The sequence below is a fragment of the Patagioenas fasciata genome, chromosome 4, assembly GCF_037038585.1.
Source record: "Patagioenas fasciata isolate bPatFas1 chromosome 4, bPatFas1.hap1, whole genome shotgun sequence".
Classification (NCBI taxonomy): domain Eukaryota; kingdom Metazoa; phylum Chordata; class Aves; order Columbiformes; family Columbidae; genus Patagioenas; species Patagioenas fasciata.
In genome coordinates, this window is record NC_092523.1 from 58,316,241 (window position 1) to 58,341,379 (window position 25,139).

A 25,139-nucleotide genomic window follows, 5' to 3' on the forward strand; every position below is an offset into this window, starting at 1 on the left:
ATCTTAAATACTGTTTATTACTGCTGCATTTACACACATGATGTAACTGCTTTGATAAGGTTCTGTGAACACAGAGATGTTCTCTGCATTTAAAAATTAACTTGTAACAGGAATCTGGAATGTAATGGAGATGATTTTAGTAAAAAAAAGCTCTGAAAACAATAGTAGTTCTGCATTTAAATGTTATGATTTAATAACTTATTAAATATTGGTGTCTGTTACTAGCTTTTAGTAGTGAATGTCAAATTTAAATTGAAACATATAACTATACTGACCCAGTAGGAAAGAATGGCAGGATGAATAAATATAACTATTTAATTGATTGAAACACAATTTAAACTGTTATGAATTTTTGTCTGACAATAATTTTTAGAATGTGACTAAATTAACTTATCCAGGACATCATCAGATATAGCTAAAATATATTTTTAGTTTAGGTTATGTTTTGAAAATCGATTTCCATGTTTAACAGGATTTATTTCTTTGTGTTGTGTTGATTTTTAATTCATTTGAGAAGCCCTTAGTACTTGCTTTATTTTTCCAAAGATTTCATTCAAATCTATTTCACACTTTCAGGAAACCTTATTATATGGGGGGGTAGAGTGACTTTCGCTATAGCAAAGAATCATAGACTAGCCTATAGTATGCATTCATCCAAATTATAAGTAACCACACATCTTGATATTTTTTCAGAAGCTACCATCTGGACAGGTTTAAGAACAAAAAGGAGAGATATTTTTAGGTTTAGGTACATCAGTTGAATGTTATGGTCATAGGATATTTGCTGCCCCATTGCTGTCTTGGTTTTAGTTTTATGAAAGCGTAAAAATGCTAAAATACCATGAAAGAAAGCTGTATTCTGCATGTGGTTTGTTTGTTTTTTTTTTTTTAAACCCGCTTTACTTGTTTTACTTTTTTTTTTTGGACAGCCATTCTACAAAAACTGTGATGGACTTTGTGAATAGCAGTGACAACGTCATATTTGTGCACAACACAATTCACCTTATCTCTCAAGTGATGGACAACATGATCATGGCTTGTGGTGGTATATTGCCATTGCTTTCTGCTGCCACATCCGCTACTGTAAGAAATGCCACTTAAATTTGTAAATTTCTCTCTTGTTGGAAGATGTCTTTCTTTATGCAGTGTATTCACTATTATATCTGTCCTTTTGGGAAACAGGAGTACGTGAGGGATATTTCCACAGACCTCTTTCCTCCCTTTGCTACCTACATGCTTCCTCTAAGATGAGCTGGATGCCTGCCCTCTCTGCCTGACAACATAAAAAGAAGTTGCTTAGCTTCATTGTCCCACAGGGGTCTGGAATAGGATTAAATCCTAATACTAATGATTGTTTCTAGAACATGACTAATTACTGCTTTTGAATGCGACTGTAAATGGACTTCCAACATAACATTTTTCTTCATTTAAGTTGTAAGAATATCACCGTTGTAAAGAAGTAAATGTTGCTTTCAATTTTTCTCTGTGTAGCATGAATTGGAGAATATTGAGCCAACTCAAGGACTTTCAGTAGAAGCATCTTTAACATTTCTCCAGAGATTAATCAACCTTGTGGATGTTCTAATTTTTGCAAGCTCTCTTGGTTTCACTGATATTGAATCTGAGAAAAATATGTCATCTGGAGGAATTCTGCGACAATGTCTTCGTCTGGGTAAGCAAATAAAATCACTTAATGAGCATAGGAGCTTGCTGTTACTAAATAGTTAGCAATTATTATCTTGAAGGTTTGTTTCTTTTTTGTTAAATCAAGATTAAATGTAGTCAAAGTAGTACTGGGATCTTTTACTATTTTACTATTACTTTATTCTACAATGCTTATGCATTGGGATGTTCCTCTCTAAAAAGTTAAAATGAAAGAAACTGTGAAGTTTGGTAGCCTGACTGTTGTGGGTGCATGTTTTCGTTTTACCCATGAAGATACTTCTTTTGCTAAAGTTCCCCAAATAGTCAAGGCTGAGAATATAGCAGCTTTAAGAAAAAGAGATCTTGTACTACGTACAAAACCAGGAACTTTTACACAGTGTAGAAAAGAGGTTTAAATCTTGAGGTCAGTACATGGAAGTATGGTGAAAACTAGAAATGTACATTTCTAAAGTGTAGGGTTCAAATTAGGCAATAGTTGTATCCAGTATTGTAGAATGTTTGCATCAAATAGGATTGAAAGAAAATGGTCATTACCTAAAAAAGTAATGACTTCTCCAGAAACGAGAATATATAAGATCATAAGTGGGTCCAGGAGGAGATTGTTCATGCTAGTTGCATGCTGGAGGACTTCTTGTAATGAAAGTTTAAGTTGCATGAGTGTCAGAGCAGCTCAGAGCCTCAACAGTAACTAGCCTTCCTCTCCCTTTCTAGGCAATTAAAACTTTGTGCAGGTAGAACAAGATTTATGGGGTGCAAACAGGTATAGAGGTGGGGTAGTTCTTTTTTCCTTTGAAAATAATATTAGAAGAAGGAACAGGTACAATTGTGAAGCTAAAAAAAGAAATTGTGTTAACTTCGGAACATTCAGTCCAAGAGTAACAGAGCACTGTGAAGCAATTTATGACCATTTGTTTCACTAGTGTATAGCTTGTCTTTCTTTGCTAGTCTGTGAAAGTTAGCTGTTTTCACCTTCCCTGCCATGTGGTTGTATGCATGGTAAAATTCCAATGAGGGATGCTAACTTACTTTGAAGTATCTATGAGATATATCATATATATTCTAGTAGTTCAGTAGTAATTATCAGTTATAAATTATTAAAGAATTTTCAGCGTTGTTTTGTGACAAAATTTGTGGAAGCAAAATATCATTTTACTGATGTGCTACTGTGTTTACTGTGTGTTACTTTTTAGTTTGTTATAAACAGAAATGTATGTTACGTTTCTGTAAGGGTTATAGAGCAAAGTATTTCCCGGAGTAATTCTTAACATTTCTTTTCCCTTCAAGTATGTGCGATAGCAGTAAGAAATTGCTTGGAGTGTCAGCAGCATGCACAGATGAAGCCTGTTGGAGACGCTGTGAGGAATCAAAAAGCAGCGCAGGGCTTCATAGGAACAGGAAAGTCTGCAGCAAAGGCAAGTATGAGAGCACACTCAGGAACACAAAAGACAGCAATTATTACTCTGTACAGAGGGATAAGTTTTTAAATTTATAGCTGTAGCACTGATACCTTAATAGAGCTGAAGAGCAGGAACACTGGAAATCTGAAGTAGTTTTTCCAGTATGTGAATTTAACACTTACATATTTAACCTTCCTCAGTGAAATCAATCTGTCACAAGAATTTGCCAGATTTTTTTCTTCCTTTAAGATGAAATGCATATCTCATCTTTGTGTTCTAGTTATAGCGGTATGATGCACAGTGGCTGATTGTACACACAATGATTCTTGGTGGAATGCTTTTAAAAACACAATCTGAAATGATTTTTATTTTAAATAGAGTCCAGTAGACATTGTGACTGGTGGCATTTCTCCAATACGAGACCATGACAGACTTCTGCAGGATATGGATATTAATCGACTTCGAGCAGTAGTGTTCAGAGATATTGTAAGTTACAAATAATGTGTGTGTGTGTGTGTTTGTTTGTTTTTCTAGATTTCTGCATGTATCTGTTTCCTGAACACTTGCTGTGTGTTATGCAGCTTGGCTAAATTGATTTTACAAAAACTGAATTCTGCTCACAGTAATTAGGAACACATAATACTCTGCAGCTGTTATGTTTGGGATTGGAAAGAGGGAGAGTTGAAAGTCTCTGCCTGCTGTTCAGGCTCTTTGGTGTGTTCCTAAGAGGTGATTCTCTGGAATTCTGCCTATTGTATATTTAATAATGTTGTGTTTAGTACAAATAGATAATTCCACATGCTGTACATAGACAAATTGTTTATGTATACTGTGTATTATATCAAACATGTTTATATGTACTTTTGAAAAATTAGTATCTTTCTAGAAAATTAGAAATTAGAGGTCATCTCAAATTCCTTTACTTCCCCCAGAGGAACCAATTTCTGTGCATGTGCTGTAAATATGGATATGTTTTTTAGTCTTGGGTTGACTAAAAATATCTTCGCTCTATGTCAGCAACTTTATAGCTGATATTGAGGAAAGTGAGATTGATTGCTTAAAAAAACACCTCTGTAAGCAAATACAGAAGCAATAATGGCTATGAGTCATTGGTGGATTTGTTCTGGACACCAGAACTTTTTTTACAGTAATTGGACTATTTAGCAAGTATAATGATTTACACAGTGACTTTTGTTCTATCCAGAATAATGAAGGATCTTTGGTTTTTATCTTTACAGCAGTTATGGATTGAAACAAGCTTCTTTCAACCCCTACTTCAGTATCAGTGTGCAAAAGAGTAACAGGAAGCCAATTTTCCATATTGGTGGCAACAAAAATAATCATAATAATGCAATCTTCAAAATCAAGCACATTTTGTGTACTTTTTTTTTGTATTTTAAAAACAATATACACACGTAACTTCTCCTTCTTTGCATATCTAATCAACCAAATTTTCTATTCCACAAATGTAAAACGATGTAATAACTCTACTTTTTGGCTACTGTGTTGAGCTGTGGATAAAAAGTAGATGTTGAAAGTCTTTTAAAGTATAAGCAACTCAGATAAAAATTCGGACAGTTTTTATCTGAACTACTTATACTTGCATCTAAATGTTTTATGCTTGATTTGCATGTAGTTTCTTAAATTGTGTTCAGCACACAGGATTGTGGTTGGCATTATTTGAACCTGTATAGGAGGAACTCGTTGGGATTCCACTTTGCCACCAGTAGCTGTACTTTTGGTAGTACTTTTCCAGTACTTTGTTTCAAGGAGTGGTACAAAAATAGAAAAAAGCAGGATGGGTTGTGCCAGTTCACTGGATCACAACTTTACAAAGTACAGCTGGAAACTGCCTTGCAAAAATTCGTCTAGCAAGAAAATTCTTTATAATCCTTACCATTATAGGGGATTTCTGTCAACCCTGGACTGTGCTTGCCTGATGCTAACCTGTTATTACCTTACTGTTTCTGTCTTATTCTGTGAAAGTTACAGATTTGGTTTGAACTGAGGGGAACATAGGTTATTTCTTCAGTGTAACAGATAACATCCAGCTATGTTTTCTAGTTCTTAATAGAGAACTAGTCATAAAGTTCTCCCAGTGTTGCTTATTAAAGAACTCTTTATGGAATGTGGAGCTTTAGTAGGCATCTCAGTAATAAAATGAGCTTTATAATTGTCTTGGTTTAACTTACTTTCTTGAACTGTTCAAAGTGAAAAGTTGAATGGTACATGAGCCCTTAGGTAAATGGAGTCGGGGAGCAAAACAAACAACAACATTATAACACATACACAAAAAACCCAGCCTTTCTCTTACTGATTGGTTAGTTAGGTTCCAGCTATTCAATGGTTCTCCTGTGATCCTGAAGTGTACAAAGCTTTTCTTCCTTCAGCAGCCCAAGAGGACAGGCTTAGGCTAAATCATAACGTCTAGTCAGATCTGGGATGTGGTTCTTTCCTCCATTTCACTAGGAGTGACCAAGTACTCTGGAGAAGTACCTGGTGTTGTTCGTATTAAGATTTTCTTTAAAATTCTTCATAAAGTTATAGCAGTAATGCAAATGAATATCTGCCAATTTTTCCATAAATTGTACATAGTACAATACATCCGTCTGGACAAACAGATGATGAAATAAAACCTTAATACTGGTTCTGGAGTTCATTCTACCTAATTCATATGCAATAGTTTATAAATAGGTTTACAGTTTTGTTGAGTATGCTTGCCTGGTTGTACTTCACAGCAAATGCTGTTAATATCTTAGCATGTTTGAGGAAACATGTAACAGAAAGAACACCTGTAAATAAAGGGGACCTAGTCCCTGCACTAATTCAAAGCATGTACTCAAAATACATCACTTTAGTCTAAGCTGTCATATTTATGAATGAAAAATGAAGGGATTAGTGCACTTGAATACAATTGCTGTGTTCCCCAGCTTTATAGGTGAGACAAACGGTGATTAGAGAATATTGTTCTTCCATGGTTGACATATCAGCTTATTCTCAGTCTGTTTATGGTAGCGCTGGGCATACTTTACAGAAAAATAAGCATGCTGCTGAAATGGTAATAGAAAATTCTGTGTGATTCACTTTTTTTTTTTTTTTTTTTTTAACAGGAGGACAGTAAACAGGCTCAGTTTTTGGCTTTGGCTGTTGTATATTTTATATCTGTGCTCATGGTTTCAAAATACAGAGATATACTGGAACCCCAGAATGAAAGACGGCCACCAAACCATAGCCAGTCATTCAAGGAATCTCAGGATGAAAATAAAGAAACTCCTACTGCTGGTAAACTGATAATTGTTTGGCCAAATGAAATAATATGGCTTGTGCATCTTAAAATTCTGCAGAAGTCCATGTAAGATTGCATAGAAATATGGGCATTGTAACTACTTAAGTAAACAACACTGTAGTATTCAATTTGCCTCAGTATTTGTGTGTATCTTTTTCTGATCTGAGAAGAACCTAATCTATAGGTTGCTTTTGCTATGTAGAGGTGATCAATCTCACTGAAGTAGCTAAGTATTCATGAATACCTGTTGCAGAAACATCTTGTGTAAAGTTAAGTATGCATAAGAATAAACTGTCAGCTTTTTGTTTCCAGCATAAAAGTGTATTTTTCTTTCTCCTGTTCTTCTTTAGTACAGTCAATTAGTTTTCATTCTTTGACTGTTAAGTCAATGTTTTTTCTTTCCTTGTCTCTTAATTTTTGGATGATACAACTTTTCAGGCTTCTCAGAAATTAGAAGGAATTTTTTTCTGTCCTGAGCTTCCTCTTAAATACTTACAGATAATGTTAGATCTCTAAGTGGGCAGGAGGAGGTACTTAGAGTTGTATTATTTCACTTGTCAGCTATCGGTGTTATTTCTTTAGGAACAATGCGGTGAATGCAATTCTGTTAACAAAGGACTTAATTGTGTTTTCTGTCTTTGCTATGAACAGATGTGGAAAACCAGTCTGCTGCTCTCGGTGCTTCAGCTTCAGCCACTGCGGGAGATTCAGAAAGTGCAGTATCTGTACAAAGAAAGGATTCTGGTCTTGGGGAGGAACCAGCTTCAGGGCAAACCAACAGTTCCGGTGGTGTTGCTGAAGCAGGACCTCTGACTGTCAGTGCAGGTCCGGATGCAATCAGTGAAGTACTGTGCACACTCTCATTAGAAGTAAATAAGTCTCAGGAGGGCAGAAGTGAGGCAGAAACTGAGGATAATAAGCCTGCAACTTCTGTGCCAACTGCAAAAAATGTCAATGTAAAGGACATCCTGAGAAGCCTGGTAAGCACACCAGCTGATGGGACTGCAGTGGATCCTGCTCTTCTGCCACCAACCTTCCTTGGAGTTCTTGGGGATGGAGCTGCTGAGCAGGCTGTACAGTTCCACTCATTTGACAGGTAAATGTAACTTCTGAAATACTTGGCGTATTTAATTTTTCTTAAGATATCTGTAAGGAACAGAAAACAAACCCCACTTCATTTTACCAGGTCTTATGTATAGTGTCATCTAGTACTTAATATAATTGAGATGCTTTGATTTACAAGTAGAAGCGTTTACTACAAAGTCCACTGACATCGTGTAGGTTCATCATGAAGGTATGCTCTGCAATTCATGGGATGTCATGTTATGCTGTAAAAGACTGTGGAAATGAACAATGACTGGGGATTGGGTTATACTTGAAGGTCTTGAAGTCAGGTCCTCTTTCTAAGAGTTAACTCTTTTGTCTCCATAGATGTTACAGCTCAGAAGTGATAGTTAGAAGGGCCAGGAAACTGCCTGGAAATGATTGCAGGAGTAAAAGGAAAGATTAAGGGTGTAAGGTGTTCTTTAGTCTTTCCTGTTCTTAACTGCAGTGCTTGCAGATGAGTGTGGCTGTACTGTGCGTATTTAGTCAGTTTTAAAGGACCCAGGAAATAAAATGGATATTAAATAACTTAAAGCAACAATGTGTAGATTAGCATGTGTATTGATCACAAAGCTGTATCTAGTTTCTGTTACTGGTTTAATAACAGTTACAAGTGGATAGAAAACAATGGAGTAATCATCTTCATGTCTTTAAACTTGTAGAATAGCCCAATATACATTTACAAAAATGCATCTGTGTTCTGACTTGTAGTGCTGAAGGCCTACTTTAAATCTTTCAGGCTTCATGCACTAGCTATGTCCCTAAGCTGTTAGATTTACTTTGCTGTTAAAATGACTTTTAAATTTTGTTTCATTTTAATAAATATCTGCCTTTCTGAATAGTCAGTTGCTGCAGTGGATTTAAAATGGGACATTCCTGCTTTGGTTTTCTTTCTTTTCCTTTTAGATTGAAGTCTTTTCTGATAACAATTTTGGTGTCTCCCCTATGTCTCAATCTTGTTAGGTAGTTATTTTTTCCCAGGTATAGTAAGCCACATTGTCTTTTACTATGCTTACTGGCTCTTACCTGTCCTGAATTCCCTATAACAACCAAGAAAACAAAGGACAAAAGAAAGAATCCTGTAATGCATTCCTGCCTCTAGAAAAGCCTTAATCATATCCAGAAATCCTGCAGTTGATCCAGCTTGAGGGAATTCCTGGTTACCATACCAGTGTCTGATCCTGCGCTTATTCCTGAACTTCTTGTGGCTGTGATGTCTTTGCAGTCTGTGGCTGCCTTGCTCAAACTAGCAAACATAGATGACCCAAGAAAGGAGTGCAGCTCTGCGAGGAGTATGGACACTGCTGTCACAACGTGTCTTCTCGGCTCAGATTGCTGTATCACTAGTGAGGGAGGAGGTGGTGTTGGTTGTCTGGCTAGATTAGGCACAGATGGTGTATGCTGGCATTTGGCCCCCTTGCTCTTGTCTCAAAGTAAATATTGTGTTCTGCTCATGATGCTAAACAGGAGGACTTATTTTGGGAGCAGTCAGGGAGTGGAGGCAGAGGGGGAAAATTGAGAGAAAGGGGACACTCATTTAGAACTTGTCATGCCTCTGTGTCCCTGCTGCTGCCCAAGTGCTTTTAGCGCTTCTCCAGAGAGGCCTGTCATTGCTCTTTACAGCAAATGTGCAGCTGATGTGAAATAGCATAATGGTTTAGTTTGTGACTAATGCTCTTTCTCAGGAAATTCCTATTGTTCATTGCTGAGTGGTAGAGATTTGAACCACAAAAGAACGTGTTTCTGGAGATCTGGTTCAGAAGTGCATGTTTCATCTAGGAGTTTTTTTAGCTATTTTTTAGCTATTACTGAAACTGAAGATTTGTACTGTTTGTGCAAATCTGATTTGAATTGGTTTAAAGTAGGTTAACTAGACAGGAAGTAATTGGAGTCCTGATATCTGACGTAGGTGTATTATGCCTACAAAACCTTATCAGAGGAAATGATGCAATTTAATTTAATTTGATAAATGTTCACTAATGAAATAGTGGGCATTGGCAACACCCCTTTGATCACTTGCAGTTCTGTGTTCTTTTTTCTGTATAGTTACAAAATCACTGAAATGATTTTTTAAAAAAGCTTAAATTGCAGTGTATTTTTAAAAGCAAGTAACTAAACAGTTGAACTACTTGCTCTTTTGCCCTTTTAATTGTCCAGTGCTGCATTGTCTCAGATGAACTCCTCTCTCCTTTTTCTACCTCCAAAGTGCCAGCCATTTTTCACCACAAATATTGACATTCTCTCATTTAACCTCATGAAATAATTACTGTATCAGATACTGAAAAGAAACCACTCTGGTGAAGAAATGTATATAGAGGAGTGAAAGGGGTGCATGGACTGAAGCAGTAGACAGCACTGTGCTTGTGAATGGAAGAGCAGAGGGCAAGGGCTTTAGGTAGAGGTTTATGTAGCTATCTGGATTGCTCCACCATGATAACTTGTGAGTATTAGTTTTCTATGACTTTTTGTGTTTTGTAGGTGGGGCTACATATGTAAGAAAAAGGTCATGAACCAGTATAAGATATTTTTGTCCTTCAGCAGTTGCATGTGACCTCAGTATGTCAGCAACTCTGTGTTTCTATGTGATTTGATTTTTCACTTCCATCATTTTTTGGGTACGTCAGGTAGATAAAAGTGTACTTAATGTAGAAGACTTACCTCCAAGCAATTATCATCTGGTAGTGACATACACAATCTTGCATCTATGGTAAATATATTGCCCTATGATGAGGCATGTTGCTAACTAGCTAATAAATCAGTTAATAAAAAAGGTGGAATAACTGTATATGAAGCAATTATATTTAAAATTATATAGACAGGAAGGTTTCATGACCACTTGAAGGAAACTGTATCTTTATATAGTGCAACTTTGCTTAAAATAGAAGTTTATGCTGTGAAATGACACCTAGTGACAGCAGTGGGAAGGAATTGTAAAATGTTTTTTCTTTCGCTAGCACAAGAAACTGTAGTAGAGTTGCTAATGTTTCTGGATAAACAAAAATACTAAGGTGTGTTGGGAGAGTTTGGAAAGAAGGGTTTGGGATGCTCTCTTATTTTCTGTGTCTGGTTTACATTGAATGTATTGTTTGATGGCAAACACAAACTCTGAGTTATCTTTTTTTTTTTTTCTTTTTTAAAGACACTGTTAAAAGTTGTTCCCATGTAGCAGTTTTCCAGTGGGGTATCTCTGGGAATTTCAAAGCATCTCTCTGATCCTGCATTTATCTCAGGAATGCTGTGTCAGAAATCAAAACTCTCCTCATATCTTAAGGATTATCAACTTCCCAGCCATAGCTGGAGAGTATACAGTAACAGCTATGTGAGTGAAACCTTACTGAAAGGCTGCCAGGTTGCAAGGCTTTGCAAACAACTAGGTGTATGTGTTCATTCCCATGCCAAAAATCTTCCCCTTATCTTCTGTGAAGATACAATCTCATGATTAGTGGGTGCCAGGGGTTTATCATGATAAAGTTCAAGACTTGAATTGGCTTTTTCCCAGGATCCCTAGGGACATGAATTAATGTTCCAATTTCAGTGTATCCTAAACCAGCAGTTTTCTTATTCAGTAGTAATCTTTTAGGAAAAGAGCTGGGGGGCTAATACAAGCAGATTTAAATAAAACAAATAAAAATAATGAAAGCTAGGATAAAAAAGGAGATGACATTTCTCTTCAGTTGGTCTAATAAAAGCCATAACCTATAACTTGCTATTTTTACTATGCAATTTAAAATAAAACCTTTGTCTTTCCTGGCTTCCAGTGCTCTTTGTGGAAACATTCAATAATCATGTCATTATAAGAAACTGATGCTGAGGGTTCAGGGGAATGTAGGCTCTTAAATCATGGTCTTGTACCATAGAGCTTAAATCTGCAACTAAGCTGTAACTTACAGAAGAGATATGTTAATAAGCTTGTTTATCTTTTTGGAACATCGTCTATAAGCTGCTTAGTTTGCCTCAGACTGTGTTTATGCATTTGTCAGTCAGTGGCGTGCATGTGCCTTCGTCATGGCATTTCGGTTAAGTTTAGTCAAAGTCCCTTTTTTATATGGAATGAATATGTTTTAGACTTCATTGATTTGGGCCTCAAGTGTAAAAAGCATCAACTCGTCTTTGACAAGATTAAGTCTACCGGGTACAGGTAGAGAGAAAAATATGAGAATAGAGGATCTGTAGATCAAGGCACTTATGCTGTGATGAGAAGCTCAGGTCTTTTTGTGCACCAACAATTTGCATTCTGCAGGGGATGAAGAGGGAAACCATTTGAAGTCTTCTCCCTGCCAAGCTGATTTTAAAGTTCTCTTACAAAATTCTTTCTATCATCTCTTCTCTTTTTTCCTCCCTCTCTCTGATCTTTCATGGTTTTGAGAGTCTCTTATTCTTCCTTTCTGCTTGGGTATTTCAAGGGGAACATAAGAGAATGGGTATTATTTCTCAGACAGCAGAGCCCATAGAATGACACTGACATGGCAGGCTGCTTTCCTGGCTCACAAAGTAGAAGTAAAATAAATCTCTGATCCTCTTTTATTGGTCTTTTGCTCATTGCATAGGAGCCCTGCAGTGGGCATCATTCTGGCAGTGTGGAACAAGGCTAACTTCTTTTGGTTTTGAATTAAAACCATTATCCCATAGGGAAACAGACAATCTGTCACCTGTGTTGCTGTTCAATGCTAAAAAATGGAATGCTAAGAATTAAATCTGTATGAATTCCTGTATGCCAAGAGGAATTAGAGCTCATGTAAATATTTTAAAATTATAGTGAGGTCATCAGTTTGGCCTGGCCCATGTTGTATTAAGAACATTTGACTCGCACCCAAAGAAAATTTGCAACTTGAAATACATTTAAAATAAATTGCACACTTGACAACTTTAAAAAAAAAAAAAGTGCTTAAAATTTAGGAGATACTTACAGATATTTTGTGTCTTAATATTGCACCAGAAGAATCGGTGATCTGAAACCAAGAAAGCTTTCAATAGGTAAATCCTTACAGAATTTGGCAGAGTAGGTCATTATTGTGTAAACCTTTGTCTGTGATGGAAGTCAGTGTTCAGCTCAGTGGTCTGTGCTCATTCAACAGTGAATAATTGTCTGCAACACGAAGGCACCTTACACTTCAGCGTAATTGGGACTAATAACACACTGACCTTCTGGCTAAGATGTATTTACGGTGGCAAGTTCTTACTATGCCTGACCTACGTTTATCAGTTCACGTGCTGTAAATTCCTGCTGTAAATCTTAAATATTTGATTTTAAATTTTAAAAGGCAAACATCTGATGTAGTCATGCAAATGAGGCAGCTGAACAGTAGTGTTTGAGGTCTGCTTGTGAAATATATTTTAGGAATATTTTCTGTGCAGATTTTCTAGTTTAGTTTATTTCACTTGTGTCTGAATATTCTGATAATGAATGTTGTAATATACAAATGTAACTCAAAAGTATAAAGTTAATTGAAATGGTGCAACAATGTAATGTTAAGGAGTAAAATATATTGATGGTTTTCTTCCATGTGACACTTCTCGAACCATACATGAGGTTGCTTAGTGTATGCTGTTATTCTGATGAAATTCAGGCATGATGACAGATGTTTAAAAATAAATTTTGTAGATCTAAGGAAATATACTGTAAGGCTACTTATTAATGAATGTTTTATTCACACATGTAGCAATATTTAACTTTTAAGAAATGCTTATTAGTTTAGCCACAAAAAGGTACTGCATTACCTGTGTACTCTTTAGAAGCAAGTGCCCGATTACTTGAGAGAAGCTGAAAGCATATTAATTTTTAAGACACTTCTGACAAATTTACATTACTTAATGTGTTACACACTTCATGTTTTCCAGTTTACTTACTACAATATGTAATCTCGATTTCCCATTGTCTCATGCATTCTTTCTGCCAGTTCCCTTCATTTTACCTATAGTAGCATTTAAATAGTCTTGTGAAAGAAAAGCACAAAGAAATGTTGATGGTTAATGGCAAATATGTTTGAACACAGTTGCCCTTCCACCTAAATATTCAGAGAACGTACCATTTTACTACACAAAGAAGGAAAAATGTAGGAATTTCAGAATGCATCTAAAGAAACATGACTGATGTTTATTCAAATATCTTAATTTGCTTTCCAGTATGTGAGAAATAGGAATCTTTATGTGATTGCCAAGCCATACTTTCATACCTTGAAAAAAACCTGGTCATGGAAGCTCCTAAAACAAATCCTGCAACTGTACCATTGGTCAGTTGTACCATTGAAAGGGTGGATATACATGGTAGCAAACATTACGTTACCAATAATGCAGCAGTGTGTAGCTATGAAGTAGTTGTGTTAAGATACTTTGACGTTTTGTTTCATTGGTTTTGAACTATCTTAAGAACTTTTGGAATAGGAGGTCATGGCAACTGACTAGAAGACAGAAAGTACATTCAGGGTTTGAGGTTTCTTTACATCATGTTTGTAGACAATACCCCGTGCTTCTTTTGACTGCGTTCTTTAGATTGATACAGATGTCAGGAAAAGTGACTTTCTTTCCTCACAAGAAATTACGGTTTATTTTATTTTGGTTAGAAAAACTGGAATCATTTCAGTTGACTGCTGAAGAACGCTATCTAAAATAAATTCAGTACAGAACTAGGACTCTGAGGCTAGAAAACAGCTTTAGGGTGAGTTGTTCAAAACCTCTGTTTTCTTACAGATTTTTTTTCCATCTGAAGCAGCAATTTCTCCAGCCCCTGGACTGCCATTGCCTTCTATCTTGCTGAATAGTTATGGAGCACAGCAGAAGTCTTTAGTTGTGGTGCAATGTGAAGACTCTGAATCCTTGATCAAGCTTGTATTAATAACACAGGAGATCAAGATCAGATACAGGAATTATGGTAGAATTTATGAAGTAGACATTTTTTTTATTTTAACTGAAACCTAGAACTTTTTTTCAGTGGGATAAGATAACTAATGCTTCTCAGAAAACTGAGAGTCAGTGTCTTTTGCTCAAAGGATGTGATGACTGGAATACACACATACACAGTCACGTGTACTGTTTATAAGGCAGCATACATTCTTCTGTATTTTGAAGTCTTAAGCATGTAGTTATTCATTTGTCGTCCTTGAATCAAAGCGAAAGGAATGATGTTTTATGATGTAATCTAATTAAAAAGAAAAGAAAAGAAAAAAAGCCTGCTAATAGGTCTGCTTTGCAGCTGTGTATTAATGCTGTATTCCTCATACTAATAGTCTGAGTACCTTCCTTAAAGTGAATGCCATTGCTAGATACTAAAAACTATAATGGAAGTGTTAGAATATAATTCCTTTTTTTTATGTACTTCATGGAAAGTAAGTTACTGAAGATGAGTCACAGCTGTACTTGCATTCCCAAACTTCTACAGGTTTGAAGGTGAGAAGCTATACAAAAGATCTTAAAAAGCAAAAGGGACTATTGTGGCCATTTACTACTGTCTGTAACAGCCCAGGGGAAAAACAAACAAAATAAAAAACCACCAACAAAACAAGTCTAATTCCTTTGCTTGAATGCATCTCTCCTAGGATAGCTATAGAGAGCATGGCAACTTGCTGAAACTGCTCTGTCAGTGCAGCTACACTTACGCACACTGAAGGTCAGTAGAAGTTTACAGGAAGGAATGATAATATATAGTGTTGTGTCAGGAACAGCACAGAAAATGGAAGACACTTGCAGCTGAGATTTCTTTTGTGTCTCCACTCATTGTCAGCTGCAGACAAGCAGCGTTCAGGTAACAGTCCCATCTGCACACAAGATTCTTCACTCCCATGCAGTTTCAGAACTGCAGTTTCACCTGCCCTGTGAGGAGCTTCTTGTAGTAATGCTAAGAATTATTCCTCTGAAATTCCTTCATGAGCCTTCTAGTGTATGAATTTCTACATTTTCGTCTGAAAGGGAGTGGTTCTAATGTATAAAATTAGTCAAAGTTCAGCCATTTATGTATAATTTTTTTAAGGTGTGGATCTGACCTGTCCTTTAAGAGTTGAAATATCAGCTGTTTCGTGGTTGCTGGGGCTGTTAGAGTCTGAGAGTAGGATCAGTAGCATTCATAGGCATGCAGAGGGCACAGCCATTCTGATTTGATGTTTTAAGAGAATTCTGATTAACAGACTTTGCCAGAAGATTTGATTTTGCCCCTAAGAGTAACTTGATGTTTTTCAATTTAAAATTAATTACACAAAGAGATGCTACTTGCATGTACGCCAAAATTTGTCGCCAGGCATTCACCCATATCACCTGGCATCCAATATAATTGTGTGTTTATTAGTTAGTGGCAAATGGATAATTGTTTATATAACTTAGTGGGTGTACAAAGAAATATTTCCAGTTCATGCACTGGGATCTCAGAGTCTACATAAATAGACATATATTTGTAATATGTCTGTATAATTTGAGTTTCATATTATTGGTCAGTATTTCTTGAATTGGATGGCTACACAGTAAAAACTTAAAATCTGTGAAGGAATATACCTGGGTTTCAGTGCTGTATTGTGAATATTGGAGAAATGTCTAAAAGTTTACTAATGTGCCGGTGCATCTTCTATTCAGTAAACTTGTATGAATCTCCCAGCCCCTTCCAGGTATTTGAAACTGTGTTATAGAACAGTAATATCAGTTTCTGGACAGTGAATGTCACAGAATCTTGAGTGAGATACCCCCTGCTTATACTGGGGTGATGCGAAATTAATTGATGATAAGTTTATAATTTAGAAGATAGCCTAAATATGTGAATTTTTTTAGCGTATTGTTCATGTTTCAGGGGCACTGACATGAACATAAGAACAAAATTCATGGTTCAGGCACAATATCTTGACTTGGGGCTCAGGTGTTGTTGCTTCTATTTTTTTAGTGTATAGTTAACATTAGCAGTCACCCTTATAATGATATGACATGTACTGCCTTCAACTATGGTGCCTGCCTACTCCTGCCATTAAGGAGGTTGATTTAATCAGTAACATGGTCTAGCTTCTGTGACATCCTTGGGACTGAAGAAGGGAGTAAAATACAGCACTTATTTTTCCCCTCAAGAACTATTTTAGAAATACTTGACAAAACTTCTTTGATTGCTATTAACACACCTGAATTTGGATCAAGTTTCTAAGTTACTTTATTTAGAAAATAAGTACGTTAAAGCTATTAAGGGAATACTTTCAGTGTGTAGTTATAGTACTGTCAGCAAAATATGTGATTAAATAAATTGAATGTTGAAGACTTTCATCTTACAGTTAACACCAGGTAATTAAAAGTAAGCACTGCTGTGGGAGTGCATTATATATCAGCTGTACTCTTTACCTCATTAGCTGGAATTTTGCATGTTTATGGAGCTAACTTACAATTAAAAATGCCTTTAACGTATGCTTAACAAGGCCTTTTAGGTATTTGGAATAAAGTACTACAATTTAATTGAAATTGGTATGGCATAAATAGATATCTTGGTAACATATGAGATAAATCTCCATGCCTAGCTTGTCACTTTGCATCTTTTTCTCATGTGTACTCTTTAATGCTGACTAAAAGGCATGAAATTTAACTTGTATGAAAAATGGAGATTCTGTCTTCAACTCCAAATAATGTTTTGATTTGTTATGTAAGTAAGACTGGATTGACAAGTTATACTCAAATTTATGGCTTAGCTCTATTTTTAAGTTGTGTGAATGTTTATATGTACATGCAGATATGTGTTAGGATGTTTTTAGCTGTAGTATATCCTTCTTCAATTAGTTTTCTGTTCTGCATTAGAATACCAGAAGTAGTATACTGTCAAGGCAACCTTCAGTATTGATAATTTATTTTAATTTTTTATTTTGAATACTGTGACATCTTTTGTAAATGCCTGAAGTTTAAAACCAAACCTTACGGAAAGTAAGATGAAAAGTAAAGCCTACTTCCAGATCGCTTATCCTGCTGTTCTCCTAACTGTAGGCTTGTTTGTCCAGGATTTTGTGAAAGTGTATGAGATATTAAAGTGTACCATAAAAAATAAACAAAGGTGAAGTGTCCTTAGGACAAAGATTGCCAAAGATGATGGAAAAATAAAATAGAGAAGGAATTGTACTTTTGCAGGATATAGAAATGTAAGTGCTAGATTTGTAAACAAGGATCATGGTGTGTGAATCTTCATGCAGTGTTATTTATTAACGTTTTGTCTTCACCTAGGAGTGTTGTTGTACCACCGAAGAAATCAACCCTTTCCTCTTCTACAGCTGCTATGGGTATTCCTACAAATGCCGTCAGTGTAGTTTCTTCTGTAGATTCAGCCCAAGCCCCGGATTTGTCAGGAGAATCTCCTGGTGAGTAAGGGTAAATTAAACAACTTAAATCCAAATCCCAGCCATCCCTATCTCGTTTCCCCCTCCTTCACCATTCACTCTGATTACAAATTAACAACTTTTTGTTATATGTTATGTGAAGGCAACTTGCATTTCAAAAATTATCTCCAAACACTGTAGATGAGAACAGTTGCTTTTCGGACCTTAAACCATTAGTTGCTTTCCAGAGTGATACTGATTAGTGTATGTATGTATATTATTTGTTTATATATGAGTCTTGCGTTTTCTGTTGCTGGTTGTATATTCTTAGAGGAAAATGTGACAATAATCTGGGAAGACAGTGTTTTACACTCTTTTTTTTTTAAGCTATTAGAGTGTATGTGGTATAACATGTCTTAAATTATCAAGTGAGACAAAAGGGCCTTTGAGACCTCAGTGTCCTGCATACTACTTTGTCTGTATCTTTACGTCAGGTTGTAGGCCTGCATTTGGTATCCCAGCCTCTAGCAAAGACCAGTACCGGATACTTTACAGGAAAGCAAACATGACTATAGGTTAAACTGGAGAAATTGTCAGTGACAATTTGATATTTTCTGAGAGTTTATCCCCCAAATCATTTTATTAATCCTAGTTTTGATGCTGTAGCTACACAAACATAAAAAAATTAAAATTCTGATAATAAATTAAAAAAGCCCAAAGTAAGGTTGCATTAAAAAAAAAAAAAAAAGCTTTGCTAAACTTTTGTTTAGGTTCTCCTTTTACCTCTTTTGCCTAGCAGAACAAATGCAAATGGCTGTGCCTGTTAATCCAGTATTTGTCCTAATTTCAATATTTCTCACAGTTTCTGAAAAGCAAGCGTATTATATTAACTTGTATTTAGAATAAATATGGTATATTCGAAAGGCTACTTTTTGGTACAGATTATTTGTTATGTAAAACAAAAGTTTATTTATAAATTGTAGGGTATTTGCCCAAGGATATATCTGTTAGTGCTAAGTAGTACTGAAAATTATGTACAAGTGTTTCCAATAGCTTTAGCCTGAGGTCAAATGCAGTGTTGATGCTGAACTAATTGCTTTGGACAGTTTTTTCAGTGGGGACAAAATTGAGTAGGTTGTTTATAAGCAATCGGTCCTTTGAACCCTTAGTCTCTCTGGTCATTCTGTATGAGATAAATGATATTTAACCTCATATGCTGTGTCAGAGGCATTCTTTTCTACTTAGTCATGTTTAAGTCACAAGGCTGTGTAGGATCTCATAATTGTGCCCGTGAAGTTTAATGTCAAGACTTAAAACTGACTTGCATCTTAATCAAGGAAATCTCAATCTATGCCTGATTATTGATGTTCCTTCTCAATGTTTGAGTTGCTTGCTTCCTGTTTTTATGAATTTACATCCAAATTGCAAAGACTGAGGAAAAAAAGATATAATCTGTTCTTGTGTCCTCTAGTAATGTTGTGTCTGGAAGATATTTGTTGTGCCCAGTGCATTTCTTAGGAAAATAAAAAAGGTTTTGTTCCAGCCATGATAAAGGAAGAGAAGAGCTATTGAAATCTAGTATGTTCTTATTCTTTACAAAAGGGAGAATCCATTTTGTCACTGAAATTGCAGGAGGCAGCACTATGCGGGTCTAGGACTAATGTTTGGACTAGGAAAGTTAGCTGTCTTTTAAAATGTCACGGTTCTTTGGGGAAGTTTGGCTCTGAGCAGCTAGTCTGTTTTTAATATAGTAAATCTTTACCTACATTGAAATTGTTCAAAATAATTGCTAATTTGTTAACTTCTTACCTGGTTACCCAAGTTCGATATGGGCTTAATTATTACAGTTTCTGAAGTCAGTATTCACTTGTTTTTGATATAACCAAAATAGATGAACACTGTTTTTTCAGATTTAGTCAATCTTTTAAGAAAGTATAGAAGAAAAATAAGTGCTTCTGTGCCTGTAGAATGTATAAGAGATCCAGACAATAAACAATACTGATGTAGTTTGTAACCGTGTGACTTCCAACATGTCTGGGAGTTTTGGCAAAAATTGGGCATGTAATCTGAACTGATATGCATAAAAAGAAACTAATCAGGATTAAAAATAGTAGACATGTTTAGACTGGCAATCTAATTAATTAAAAGAAAAAGTGAAGGGGTAAATGAAATCATGCTTTATACAGATTAAAACGTGAGACTCTTTTCTCCCCAGTAAAATAATGGCATGGAAACAAAAATTTTGCGGAGCTGGAGTGGTTTACACTTCAGTTGGTCATGTAAGTTGCACGCATTTAAGTTTGAGTACTATTCTGCATAAGACCTTTAACTTTTTATTTGAGGATACAAGTAGCAATAAGCAAGCCTCATGTAATAACAAAATATAATATGTATAATTTTGCCAAGAGTTCACATCACCGGTTCTTCCACTAATTTTTGTCTTTGTGCAGCAGAGATTCAATACATTGTTCTCATTTTTTTCAGCTAACGTTATTTTAAAGTCTGTTTACTCTGTAATTAAGAAAAAATAATTCAGTCCTTTTAAAAAAGTACCAGGGGTTTATGTAGTGAATATAAATTTGGGCCGTTTTCACATTTTACATGAAGGCTAATAAACATGCTACATTTGAAAATAAAGTTCAGGTGTGGTTTTTTTTTTTCTAATGTCAAAGAATTTTTAAAAATGAGTTTTGTATGCAATTGTTTGTGTTAAAAACTGATTAAGCGAACAGAACTGTAATATAGTACCATCTAATGCTTTACTCTGTAGACTTGAATCAATGTATTCCAAGACAGAGATTAAAGGGAGATACAGATATTGAAATGGGATTCAACAGGAAGTGATAGTGTTTTAGTTGTAATGTGTGCATAATCATCAGTTGGGAATAAGTTTTATGTAGTATGTGAGTGTCCTTCACTTGCAGATGTGATGTCAAAATTGCTTGGTCAAGGTAGGATCTGTGTTGAACTGTTAGTCTTTGTGGTTCCAGATGCCTCCATTTGCATTTGTGCGTGCTCAAGATTCATCCACCTCCTTTCCAATATCTTGAAGTTTGTGTTTTGCCTGTAGCTCAAGGTCTGTAGGTATCTCAGATATTTGACCCTTAAGATTGTCCTAAGATCATATCAAGTGGATGTGACATGTCCTGGCCTACCAAATACAAAGTGTTGACAAGTTGGGAAGATAACCATCTAAGTTCACTCTGTTCCTCTGATACATGGAAAGGGGGTGAAAACATGTTTTGGCCTCAGACAGCCTGGACTTTTTGCAGAAGTTTCTTCATCTTTACTCCTTCAAGCCACAGAGTATTTCACAGCACAAAAAGCCTTTCCTGAGTACAAATGTGCCCCTTGTGGTCCAAATTGGCTGATAGCTGATGTTTGGTGGTTGGTCTGCTGGAATTGCTACTCCAATTGTTGAAAGATCTTGGAAATGATTGGAGAAAATAAAACCCCTTGGTGGCCCATGTTGAGCCAATAATTTTGTCCCTTATGGAGGGTGGTATAGGGCAAAAGAGACTGTTTACTAATAATAATCTAAGGAAGAGGAATTTACTTGTTTCTTTCTTAAACTGGCTCATAAGCTGGATGTTGATTTGATGCAGAGACTTTACACATGCTGTGTCCAGGAAGAGCTACTGGAAAGGCAGGACTCAAGTTTGGATAGGCAGGACTCAGCAAAGTTGTCTGAACTATTATGGATATGCTAGTGGGATGCTTTTATTTTTGCTGGTCACTCAGTTTGCCTTTTAAATATTTCTGTTACAGTTGTAATGTTCTGAAGTGGTGTGAACTTTTTTTGAATTGTTTTGCGGTTTGCATTCCCACTGGTACTGAATTTCTATGTTTATGTGCTTGAAGGATTTCACATGCGTATTATTAGTGCTTCACTCTAAAGAATGCAGTTTTGTGGCTTTCACTGTTCAGTTTGCAAATGCATGTTAAAGTATTTCTATAAAGAAGGAGTCTGAAAAGTCTGTAGGAAGCAGGAGTGAATTGCATCTTGTCCTCGTTGACACTTTGAGTGTAGAAAGCACTAAGAAGTTCCTCTTGGTTTCTGTTGCCTGCCTCCTCCCCCTCTTACTTGGAGTTTTTTTGAGTTTCACTTGTTTTGCCTCTGAGCCACACTGAGTTGCCAGCAGGATTTCTGCTTCAGGCGTTGGGCTCTTCCCCAAGGTGTGAAATCATAAACAAGACCATGTCAAAGGCTGAGGTGAAAAAGAAGGTACATGCTTGGAAGAAAACTGGGAAGAAGCAGTAACAGGAGATAAAAGAAGTTGTGACTCCTGACTTCTAGTCCTACAGAATGGTATCGATTGATTTTTATACATAGATGAAAATAACCTTGAAGTCTTGCCATAAAATAAGTTAATGGGAGACAAGCTAAAGTAAGAAAAATGAATGTGAAGTGAGTTACCATTCGTGCAGAAGTAGCTCAAGAAATTCACTGGATTATAGTAACTGTTTCAAAGTGAAGCCCAGCTTTACAGTGAGAGTAGCTGGAGGCTAGTTACCAAAGCTGAGTGACACTTGTAAAAATCTCAAGTGATATGCACTGGAAATGGGTTAATACTGTTTCAGTATAAAACCAGTTATAAAGCAGCTTCTCTTTAGAGAGTGCACCATTGTTTCATGAAATGTGTTCTTGTTTAACCTACAGATGTGTTTATGTAAACAGATCCCTTATATTAGCTTGTAAAACCTTTTATTGTAGTCTTGCATTGTACACTTCCAGCCTCCTAAGTGTATTTTTGAACGAGCTCATTACTTTATCAGATACTCCTTTCATAAAGAGCATCAGTTTATTTATGTATGCTAGGTCTCTTGTACAAAATTAAAAAGCATGGTTATTTTATTCAACTATTTGCTTTTTTTTTCCTCATCTTCATCCTCCTAGAGTGAAGTATGTCACACACTGCTTGTGTATTGACAACACATACTTTGTATAATAAGTGTATGTGCAAAGGCATAAGGATCTTGCACAAGGAGTTTCTTTAGCAGTATTTTATTGCTAGAGACATTATTTGTTTAGGCCCTTGGGGACCTTGAATAAACAATAAGGTTTCTCTGTAAGGGTGCTAGACAGATGATCTATTTGCGTTTTCTTTTATGTTCTTGCAAATGTCTGTGAAACTGTCAGTTTGAAGGAGCCAGTTTATCAGTGAAAGGGTAAGGAAGAGATAAGTCAGTTTAGTTCCACATGTTTGAAGTAGCTACTGCACTTACCCACATGTGTGTTGTGGGTGAAAATATGCTACTGAAGGATTTTTTTTTTTTTTACTGAATGCAGAAAAAAATAGAATAAAAAGCCTCCTCTGACTTAAAGTAAAAAAAGTACTTTCATAACACCAAGTTTGAATCTAAGAATAGCTATGCCTAATCTTATCACAGCTGAGAATTTCAGATTTTTTTATTTTTCAGATGGATCTGAGATTCACCCCTTTTAGTGAAATACAGCTGAGTTTGGAATGTGGGTTTAGATGATGATAAGCATGAAGAAATTCAGGCCATAAATATCCTTACACAATCTTCAAAAATAGTATCAGTTTATATAGGTGCCAACCTTATGCTGTTGTGTCAAATTCAAATTATCCATTCTTTTTTTGTTTATGTCTATATTCTAAAGTTGGTTTTAACTTGAAACTTCATAGAGTTTTACAATTATACCTACTCTTATGCACAATTTGTCTTGATTTCCAGGACAAAAAAAAAATCACATCCTATTTGTGTTTCCAGTGATTTGCTTTACCTCCCACTCTCACCATTTTTAGCAGTGCCATTGTGTGTAAAAACAGAAAACCAAACGGCTCCCCACCTGCCCCAGAAACCCATCTTACAGAACAAACAACAAAACCCCCCAGTTTCCCAGGATGGAGTGCATTTCTCTTGATTAGCCTCATTATGGCTATTATACCATGTCATTGTCCTTGCAGATGTTTTGCTTTCATTTTTTTTCCTAATATTTTCCTTCAGGTATTTTGTTTGTGGCCTAAACATTGCATTGAATTGTTTTCATCTCATTTAATTTTAAAACTCATGCTACTATGCTGCACTGTTAAAATCTTATTTCTTTTCTTGATAAAGTGACCCTTGATTTTGCTATGCATTTAATACGGTGGGATTTTAGTTGTATATACTTTTAACTTTCTAACACACCCAATAATTAGTGTATTACTGGTCACAGATTTTTTTATGTAGTAAAAAGCATGCAGGTGTTTATATAACAAGATATTCTGCATGTGCAATCTGCATGTTGAGAGGACTTTGTTATTATGAAGGCTTTGGATGCTGTTTCAGTTTTGTGTTCTGTTCAACTGCCTAGATCAGCAGATTTCCCCTTATGGGCAATATATGGGCTTAAGTCCGCTACCAGGCGTGTGGACTTGAAATATATTCAAGTTAGGAAGTCTTGTTTAATGGGAATAAAGATGGTGAGCTTTAGGGAGAAACCTGAGATTTCTAGTGAAATTATTTAAGTGTGAAGGTTATCATGAAAATCAATTAGTTGTTTTAAAGTCTTAATCCAACAGGCAGCAGAAAGGGGTATTGTGCATACTTAGGTATGAGTGTATGTGTGTCAAAAATGAATTATTGTAGTGATTAAGTATCCCACAAACAACTGGAGTCTGATAAACTGCTCTATCACATGGCTTGTTACTTTCTGTGGGCTTTGTTTTGTTTTCCTGTACAGGAAGCTCTGTTCTAATTTTCAGCACATCATTTAATTGCTTTTCCTTTGTGAATGCCAAAAATACTTTTCGGTGGTTTGACTATGTGAAACTGGATCGTAACAAAAGGGAAATATAATCACAAAAATATTGAAAATATTTACAGAATCTAGTAATCACCATTCAAATTTTCAGAAATTTAGTTTTGATTTACCTGTGTTAGATTAATTATTTAGGAAACAATGCCCAGAAGATTCAAATTCCACCTTGCTTTCAGCTAATGCTTCTTTTCCCCACTTTCTTGTCCTTCATTTTGTTTGGTGCACCTAAATTTCTTTCTGACCCCACCATCCCATATGAAAGTCAGAATAAGAGCTTATCGGTGCATTTATAAAAAGCATGAGCAAATCACATTTACAAAAGTATCTCCTCCTGTGAAGAAACAAAAAGAAATAAATGCAAAACTTTTCACCATTTTGGTACATTAGTTTATTTATTGGTTTCTGTGCTGCCTTTTGAAGCAAAGTTAGAGAAAATCATCTTCCCCAGATAGGAAAAAAAAAAAAAAATTCTGGGGAAAGCTCTGAGTACCAGTGATTTGGGGCAGAAGTGTGATATTTGATAGGGGAAATAAACTTAGTACTCAAGGACGTGTCTTTGCCATCTTTTTTACAAATCTATTGCACTTCAGTCAAGCAGAAAGACATTGAAAAGTTGCAGTTGACACATTATGGTAGACACTTTGAAAATCTTAGCAGCTTAT

At 35.8% G+C, this 25,139-nt stretch overlaps 1 protein-coding gene across 5 annotated transcripts in view; it reads left to right on the forward strand.

The window, feature by feature from the left end:
- The window catches only part of LRBA (LPS responsive beige-like anchor protein), a 409,424-nt gene that overhangs the window by 76,908 nt on the left and 307,377 nt on the right, over positions 1 to 25,139 (forward strand). For all 5 annotated transcript variants that reach the window (XM_071807989.1, XM_071807991.1, XM_071807990.1 and 2 more), the window contains 7 exons: positions 930 to 1,083; positions 1,492 to 1,672; positions 2,950 to 3,077; positions 3,441 to 3,548; positions 6,173 to 6,344; positions 7,000 to 7,444; positions 17,617 to 17,750. In XM_071807989.1, coding sequence (XP_071664090.1) covers positions 930 to 1,083; positions 1,492 to 1,672; positions 2,950 to 3,077; positions 3,441 to 3,548; positions 6,173 to 6,344; positions 7,000 to 7,444; positions 17,617 to 17,750 — 1,322 coding nt within the window. The remainder of the gene's footprint in view (positions 1 to 929; positions 1,084 to 1,491; positions 1,673 to 2,949; positions 3,078 to 3,440; positions 3,549 to 6,172; positions 6,345 to 6,999; positions 7,445 to 17,616; positions 17,751 to 25,139) is intronic.